Source organism: Dipteris shenzhenensis, chromosome 18, assembly GCF_047967505.1.
Source record: "Dipteris shenzhenensis isolate YYH24624 ecotype China chromosome 18, Dip_SZ_1.0, whole genome shotgun sequence".
In the NCBI taxonomy this organism is placed as follows: Eukaryota; Viridiplantae; Streptophyta; class Polypodiopsida; order Gleicheniales; family Dipteridaceae; genus Dipteris; species Dipteris shenzhenensis.
In genome coordinates, this window is record NC_141613.1 from 32,234,188 (window position 1) to 32,243,795 (window position 9,608).

At 40.0% G+C, this 9,608-nt stretch overlaps 1 protein-coding gene across 1 annotated transcript; it reads right to left on the reverse strand.

Moving 5' to 3' along the window:
• Positions 1-6,690: 6,690 nt before the first annotated feature.
• Positions 6,691-8,429, reverse strand: LOC147891120 (putative pectinesterase 53). Its single transcript, XM_087389159.1, has 5 exons — positions 8,062-8,429; positions 7,774-7,945; positions 7,477-7,683; positions 7,028-7,263; positions 6,691-6,890 (listed from the first exon to the last, which is right to left on the reverse strand). Exons 1-5 carry the CDS (start codon positions 8,427-8,429, stop codon positions 6,743-6,745), a joined length of 1,131 nt encoding a protein of 376 aa, XP_087245285.1. The 3' UTR covers positions 6,691-6,742.
• Between the last annotated feature and the right edge of the window lie 1,179 nt (positions 8,430-9,608).

The following is a 9,608-nucleotide window of genomic DNA, read 5'->3' on the forward strand; positions in this document are numbered from 1 at the left end:
CTGACAGTCTCAACTTCACATATTAGAAAATAACAAGTATATTGTTTTCTATTTTTAAATTTCACAATTAGAAAATAACAATATATTGCTTTTCATTTCTAAAATTCACAATTTGAATCAGTAACTATTGTTTATCTTGAACTAGCACCGGGTTGGTTTAGGACAATTACATTAAGTCCAAGCCATTCCAGTCTAGAAATTAAGTGGTATATGACATGAATAGTAGGACATTAAATTTAACTAATTTAAGTACTAAGAAAAATAGTAATTTCAACCACTGGGATGATTAACAACTAATATTTGTTCAACCATACTGGTTTAGGACAATCACATACTTGGTGATTGAGTTGAGGCAACCACAGTTACATGATGTTCCAACCCTTGGGATGGTTTAGTAAAATGATAATATATTGCTGTTAATTTCTACACAACCACACCACCAGGCTAGTCAAAAACTAATGTTTGTTCAACCACGCTAGTTCAGTGGTATGCGAGCTGAACCAGCCACAATTGCATGACGTTCCAATCATTGGGGTGGTTTAGGATAATCACATTAATTCCAAGCCTGGTTTAAGAAGTGAAACAAGCAAACTATCCCAAAGCTCAATCACAAACAACCACTGGGCTGGTTTAGGCACCACTGATGTACATTGTATCAAGCATGTGCATGATGTGCTCATCAGACACCTTGCATCCTGTTTTCTTTTTACAAGTGTCCTTTCAACTTGGAGAAACTCTTGTATTTTCATGCCAAAATGTCATCACTCTAGTAATGACTTCTGCACTTAGGTTGTCTCTCCTTTTCTTGCATTCGATTGAAACCCACAAACTTCTTGAATCAGGATGATCATGCATTGTTTCTTGTCTACGTTCAACTACTAGAGCCACGTTGGTCCTTTTGGTTGACAAAATCTTTGACATTGTGCACCTAAGCCGTTTCTCCTTTGTTTCAGGGGACACCAACATAGATAATGCCACCCTCTTTGTAGCTAGTTGATCTAAGCTGTGTACCCCTTTCACTTTCTATAGGCTATGTTTTAGGTTAGCTCGAGCATCGTCTCTTGGGCATGCATCTCTCGAGGTGTTGGTAGGGTTGTTACCCTACAAACTTTAGGGTGTAGAATAGAGCTTGTGAGACTTGAGACTGGTATTCAATGGTCTGATGTTGCTGCCTCGAATGCTCCCACCAATTGTGACACCATAGCTCGTGTTATTTGCTTCAATGGCAATGAGCGAATCCGTGCATCTGGAACTATTTCTTGTTGCAACTTTGTAAGATTCTTCTTTATTCTCATTATTTATCCCTTCACAAATGTTGCAAAAGTGTCTTCTGTTGTAGTTTTGATACTGTGCCATTACTTTCCTCGATGACCCACAATTTGTTCCTTGTGCCTTGACTAGGCTTTTCAACTTTCCGGTCTCGCAACCTTTGTCTTCGCCTCTTGCAAGCCATGGTGAGCTTCATAATGCCATTGAAACCATGGCCACGATCATTCCAAAATAAACCGAGTGCACGTCTCTTAAAGCCCTAAGCATGTGGACATCTAAGAAAAAGGGAGAGATCCAAATGTAAGAATGAGAGACCTTACATTCCTTAGTGGAGTGCCAGGTGCATGTAGGTTGCAGGGCATTTGCAGGGTGGGGGAAAGTTGCAAGTACTTGATATTCCAAGATTTGATGGGTGGGAGGTGTGAAAATTTGAAATTCATGGGAGGAGCAAAATTTTTAGCCATCGCATTCCCACCCTCCAACGATCTTTGCACATGCAAAAATTACACAAATTCAAGCATGTGTATGATGCGCTCATCAAACGCCTTGCTCCCAAACAAGTGCAATGTATCCTAAAATGCTTCAAAACACAAATAGGCCAAAGTTCATGCTATTGGGTTTGATGCTTTGTATTATGAAATGCAATGACCATTGGCATGCTTATGAGCCATATAGCAAGCAAGTGCATGGAAAAAGAAATAATTCAAAATTATAAATAGTGTTCGATTTATTAAATGATCTTTGCACATGCATGAGTTGCATATTTTAAACTTCTTCCATTTGAAGGTGAATCTAGATACCAATATCAACAACTATCAATGTTTTAAGACTACCATGTAGTAGTCCCACTAGTTTGAACATATCTATAAAACACATAAAGAGATATGGTTGCTTTCAAACCTTACCAAAGATACAGTTGAATGATAAGGTAGAAGTCATGTTTTAGCTTCTTTATGAGTGAATTCATTAAATTCATTTCATGTACTAACTTTCTATGCTTATATGTGACTTATGTGAGATGATTAACTAAATTATTTTCATGCAGGGAGATGAAATTATTTTGCTAAGTTTGAGAGCACACGCATTACATAATCTTCCTCATAAGTCGATGTTGACCCAAGGATATCGAAACACTCTAAGGGAAGATAGAGAGCTAGAAGAGCAACATAATAGAAGTAGCGAAGAGGAAGATGCCTTGAATGAGGATGACATAATGTAGGACATAATAGACACTTACTTTGATGCTCCTTCACCCCAAAATGAAAGAGATGAATTCGTGGAATTGAATAGGGATAATTACATGAGTCCTAAAGAGGAGAGCTTGCGACGTGAAGCAAGCACCGTGTTGTATGAAGGGGCAAGCCATTCTCTTATTTCCTCCATTCTTCTAATCTTGAATTTGTAAGCAACTTATGGATGGTCAGACACTAGCATTGTGTCCTTCCTTTGGTAAGAGTTTTGATTCCAAATTGTTGCTTCATTTATTAAATGGATCAATGTCTCAGGTTATGCCAAACACAACTTCCAAAAGGAAATGCAATGCCTGACTCAAGAAAGGATGCAAAGAAGATGTTGGCATCATTAGGAATGGATTACAAGTCAATTCATGGATGTCCCAACGATTGCATTATTTATAGAGGAACATACAAGCACTCTCCAAGCTGTCCATGGTGCATATTGATATTGACAAAACACACAAGGAGACAAGATTGTGAAAAACGTACTACAACACATGCCGATCCTAACATGCATCGCACACTTGTTTCATTGTGGATCGTTAGCTGGACTTATGGATTGGCATTCTTACAACCACTTGATGGATGGAATATTGAGGATCCTTATGGATGGAAAGGCTTGGAGACATGTAGAGAAGGGGTGGCTAGGGTTTGAGCTTGAGCCTCATCATTTGCATCTTGGGCTGGCTATGGACTGTGTCAATCCCTTTCATCATCAGTCCACATCGTGGTCCATGTGTCCAGTAGTAGTCACAATATACAAATATTCCTCCTTGGATGACCATAAAGAAGGGGCATTTGATGTTGGCACTCATTGGGCTGGGTAGGCACAAGGTGAAAAACATGGATGCGTATCTAGCTCCTTTGGTGGACGAGTTGGCAAATTTTATGCAATGGAATGCAAGTTTATGACATTTCAAAGCCTTTGGGTCAACGCCATTTTTGAGTGAAAGGCATTTTGGTGTGGACCATGCATGATTATCCTAGGGTTGCATGATTGCTCAAGTACCAAATTTCTATTCCTCTCAATTCTCTTCTAGATATTAAAATGCAAGATGTAACTTCTGTAGATGCTCTTTGCCTCAGTGGTCTTTCACTTCTACAAGATGTAGCTTGCATACTTGCATTTTAATACGTCTCCAAGTGTTTGGATACTTTACATGTCCAAATTGTGGAGATAGTTTGTGCAGTCGGCATTGAACAAAAGATCTAAACGAGGTGGTATATGAGAAGCACAGGCGGTTTCTTCCTATGGACCATCCGTATCATGTGGATCCATATTTTTGGGATTCATACAAGTCACACCAATCATTATGCCCACATCTGAATTGCTATGCTACGGCAACAAACAAAAACTAAATTGCACATGCAAACCCACACAACCCCATTTCTTTTAAGAAAAATTATTGAATTCTAGGCACAAAACTACAAACGTGAAACAATATATACTTATAATAATCTAATACTAACGCAATAGTGTGGACTCTACAAACAATTGAGGCTGAATCAAAGCATGCAAAACATAGTTACTAGTCAAAAAGAGCCTATCGGAGGGATATAGGCTATAAAAGATGAAACAAAAAGCATATCTAGCAGCATCACAGAACCAAAATGATCTAGATCAATGATTGTGTGATCACACATCTTTTTGGGAAGATCATCATTGAGATGAATCTGGCTAGCCAAAGTGAGCCATCATCCGAATAACAACCGGCTCTACTGACCCTATATATGATAGATATAAGTATATAATACTAGACTAAAGCAAGGTGAATCTCGTCGATCAATGCAAGCCATCACCTAGCTTTGAGCATCATACTATGTAAAACACATCACTCGGGGTGAGATGAATCTGACCAGCCAAAGCAAGTCATCAATTGTCCCTGAATCATAAACACATCATACATGCACACACACTCAAGCAAGAAACCATACACATATCTCCCTCTCTCACTTTCTCTCTCTCACTCCCTCCCTCAATTAGGGCGAGGTGGATCCGGTTGGTCGAAGCGAGCCATCACCCAACCCTCACTGAAAAGAAATTTAAGAAACTCAGCAAAAGGAAGCGGTGAACTTCAACGGTGAAGGCGACAAGTGGGACATTGTATTTATGTTGGGAATATGGTGGGGATCTCACCTTTTATAGATCTCACTTGTATATAGCATGCACTATAGCCATACACTGCATGGTATGTTTAGGTAAGTATAATCATGACACCTGATGTGCATACATTCATTGATTGGACCCCTCATGGTACATGCAGATATCGCATAGTAAAACATCAAGTACACCGAGAGGTTCACCATTTGACCTCTTAGTACCTTAGAGCTATGTGGGGACTTTATACACACCACAGTGTGTTCTGCTATTACCGTAGGGTGTAATGTGGTACCACACGATATATTGGCAGTCAACCAATACATGTTGACCAGTTTTGAAAAACACATTTTTTGCATTTTGAACATTCTGAGACATTTAAAAAACAAAAAAGCTCATTTTTTCCTAAAACCATACTAAAAAATACCAGCTTTCATGTTTGACTCAAATATAATGGATGAGCTATGTAGCTTATGGCTCTCATGTTTGTCAAATAAAATGGATGAAGGATGCAAGCAGTATGGACAGAAACGTAGTATGTCATAGGCATGCTCAAGAATGAGTACCCAAACCCAAAATAATACGAGTTTGATACTCACTACCTACTTAAATGCATGGGAAATATACTTAAACATTGCATATTAGAGATTTAGACATAGTGATGGAGGGTGGAGTGATGAGAATGCCCCATGTAAAGAAGGCTAGATTGGAAGAGGAAAAGACTAGAGCTCAAGATAGTCTAGAGATGCGGAACAATTACCAGTAGAAGATGCAAGTGCACATATAAGAACCAAAGATGCTTCATAGGTCTCAGTAGTGGTAGCATGAAAATCATCGAGCTATGGGTGGTAATTATATGTGTGCTTTAACATACTTCTTTTGCAATTTTAAGTTTGGATTAAATACATGGGTTTGCTCATGAGTCATAGCACTTTATCTAATGTTTTTAATTTGGGTTTGCAAGCTTGCTACGATGAGCCAATTGCCTATGAATGAGGAGTAAATTTATGCATATACATGGACCGAAGGCTCTCTTTGAGAAGTTGGACATGAGGGTGTACACGTCAATTGGAGTGTGGTGGCAAGTAGTCGTGTAGTCTCGGATCCTCTAGGTTCTCAATCATGTTTGATATTTCCATTCTTACAATCAAGCTTTAGTTATATTTTCTAAATTGTTTCATGCAACATTGTTAGGGTGACATGGCCGAACCAAATGAGGACATAGGCAAGGGAGCATGACAAGCGAGAAGGCGAGGGAGGAACGGAAGGAGGAGATTAGCTAGATAATTTGGATGAGGAAGAGTAGTAGTTTAGCTTACATTTAGCCACCCTTTGGGCATTTTCCCATTTTTTTACCTCTCATTCATTTTTGTATGACTCTTTGGAATGGAAATCTTGTAATAATACATGATGTGAGATTTTTATATGATTTTGCAATTTTGTAGCTCCTGTAGCATGCATTCAATTTTGTATAACGTTGTACTTAAATATATATATATACAGTGGGGTAGAATGTATTCTTTTTTGAGAACACAACTTTGGTATAGCCGTCAATGCCTGACAACCATACCAATGCTATCACTAAACAATGGCCATACCGATACCTATATCAACAGTAATTTTTTGGTGCATATATCGACAGACATACCAATAATTCCCTCAGTACAAAACAAATCAAAATGCATTTTTCATCGGAATATGATTCAGAAATTGGCCAATACCTCGCAGTGAATATAATACTTTCATTTACAAACAAGTACCACTATTCATTATCTAAATACCTCCATTTCACCCCATTTCCTAATTGTTGATGGGAGAACATTCTCTATGTGTAAAAGTCTTTTACTTATCAAGAACAGCTAGAATCTTTTAATTTCATGTCTACACGCACGTCATAAGAGGGAGTGAAAGGCAAAATGTTCCCCACATTATAAGGTAAAGTTTACACAAAAATATGGATTCATGAGGTGAAATCTAAAAAAACAATTCGAGCTTTATCCGTAATTGTTTGGCACTATAGTTGGTCGAACGATTGAACCTAATTTGCCCCATCGATTAAGCTCACAGTCTGTCTTGGTTTAAGAATTGTCCTCGTTACGATTGTTGTTGATAGCATCATGTCTTGATTGCACATTGAAAATTAAGACTGAACCCAATTTGCTCCGTCAATGTAGCTCAAAGACTGGAATGGTGCCGCCTGCGACTCCGTTAGCTGATACGCCCAAGCCACTCTGCCTTGCGTATTGGCTCCCGGTCCTGAGCACTTGTATTCCCCGTAAGAGGCAGTCCTGAAGCGATTCCAAGAAAAACCCAGTCAGGTCACCTTCACAGGAATCACATGATCACATTTGTAGAGAAATAGATCAGTAATTTACATGCCGGATTGCAGCTGCACATGCATTGAAGGATTCAGAATTACTCTTACTTTTCCCTGCTTGATTCGCCCAAATCATTCCATCCTGCGGGGACAATAATGTTGCCCATGTAAGTATACGAGAATACCACTCTCGAGTACGCCCCCCAAGCTCTTCCTAGATAGATCATGCCCGATCCAGTAACCTTGCAATTTACGAAAGAGAATCCTGTGTTTTTTTCTGGGCTTGCTCTATTCTGTGCTGTAACTGAACCAGAAGACGTGGCGATTGCATGTAGTTCACAATCCTGTGGAATTCGTAGAAGGATTTAATAATTGACCAATTGATGTAGTCTCACAACATGGACTGAACATTACAAATGTCGGGCATCAATACATTCAAAAGTTTTACATACCGGATAAATTCTTAGCCGGCTGTGGACTACTTACGGTTTCTAGTCAATCCTCACGCTGTATGAACTTCTTCTATCTATAATAAACTGTCCGTAAAAGCTATATACCTCATACAAGGATTGTCCATCGCCGAATATGAAGTCGATGGACCCTTGTATAAAGCAATTACTGAAGTAATGCTTTCCCTGAAGGTCGTAGAGTGTATCTTGTGCTCCATAAAAGCCGCAATCGTAAAAAGCAGCCTCATCGCCTGAAATCCTCAGAGCAACGGCTTGCCTGCCTGTAGCGCCAGGTGGCGGGGCAGGTGCCGAGTTCTACAAACACAGGAACATGGGAAGTAAGATGGCTTTTTGATTGCTTGAAATTGGTCACTTTCGTGATATTAGTGCTAACGAGCAAGCTACCTTGAATGAAATAGCTCTTGCAATGAAGTTAGCGGAATTGATAGCAACACTAGCACTCTTGAATGTGCTGCCACTGCTGGAGGCCGTATCATCCCAGATAATAGTGGTCACATCTCTCCCAGCGCCCAGAAACGTTATAAATGGTTTGTCTTTTGGGATGTTCACCTTCTCTCTGCAAAATCAGTTGCGGCTGTCACCCAATGTATATTACAAATAATACGTACCAAGACTAAAAGTAGACCACAGGTGGCATTCTTTCTCTACCTATCACTCTTTCTCTACTCTTACGTGTAAGTTCCTGCCGCAATTTGGATAGTAATTCTCTGGGAATTTTGGGTGGGCAATGAATTGACTGCAGCTTGTACAGTAGTGAAATCCCCCTTTCCTGACTTGTCAACTGTGACAACATTTCCAGTAGAGGAGTCTGCAGCAAAAACGTCGTCAACAGCGGTTGAATGGTTTCTTAAGGCCACCGTGGCAACCCAATTAAGAAAATCTTTCTCCGTCTCCTCTATACTCATATCAGGTACGTTGTTTGTGGCTTTAAGGCTTCTAATGGCCGTTCTAGTCTCCACGGACTGAAGCCATCGACATAAAGCTGCTATAAAAATAAATGTACGAATGATCTGTAGAGACATAGGAGACCGAGTCACCATGTTTGCAGGCAACTCAGGAGATGTCAGAAAATTAAAAGTTCCTTGTACCTACTAGTACTACTACCTCTCTCACATGCACAAATACTTTAATCAACAATCAAGCTTCAAGATCCAGACGTCGAAGTGCGACAATGCTTTGGCTAGACATAAGAGACAGTCACAGCATGTTTGCAGGAAACTGACGAGATGTGAGAAAACTAAAAGTTCCTTGCACCTACTGCCTCTCTCACATGCACAAATACTTTACTCAAGAATCAAGCTTCAATTGCGATCAAAACTTCGAAGTGCCACAATGCTTTGGAAGCGTGCCCTTATAAATGTATAGAGCCTAACGATAACTTAGAGTGGTCACAGCCTACAGCATGGAAAGATGTCTAAACTTGTGTCGGCGGGTTGGAAATGTGTCCTCTTCCAATATGTTAAGCTCTCGGTGGTCGTTGGCAAATTACGAATCACGTACTAGTGGTACTTGCAATTATGGAGTCGCCTTCTGTAGTACTGTATGTCAGCTATATTCCTCGTCTCCTTGTCACAAAGCGTGCAGGTCAAATTGAACGCCTGTAGAATCATGGATGCAATCTCTCATAATCAACCTCTGCCAGGAAATGATTCAGTAGATTCCAGCTATACAACGAATGAACCTTTGAACATAGGATAAGGGAGCTTGGAAGATGTGAACAGAAGAACAAAGGCAGGAAGTTTTGTATAGGACGACACACCACCCAATCAACGGCTATAGCTAGATGACAATGCTACAATAAACGATTGCAATGCCGCATGTAGCTGTAACGGTTGGCGAGCTGAACTTTTCAGCGTCCTTAGGACAACGTCGCACTGAGCACCTAGGACTAGCGATGGTGGCCAACAGGTGCTTAGCTCCCCCTGAAAGCTTGTATGCAGTTTTGGTGCTATTGATTAGGACAAGTCTCTGTCAAAGGTTGTAGCTCGTATGCAATGACTCAGACTCAACTCAGGAACGTCAAGATGAGCTCAATTATGAAGATTATTTTGGCCCTTGCTATGTAGTACAATTTTCACACAATTAGTCGGTATTGGGGCTTGTAAGCTCCATAATCTTATATAAACAATGCACATTTTCATTCTCAATTAGCTGCGTACTTCAGCTGTATTGATCTAACAGTATCAGAGAGTAGTGGCAGGGGTAAGTAGGCATTACCT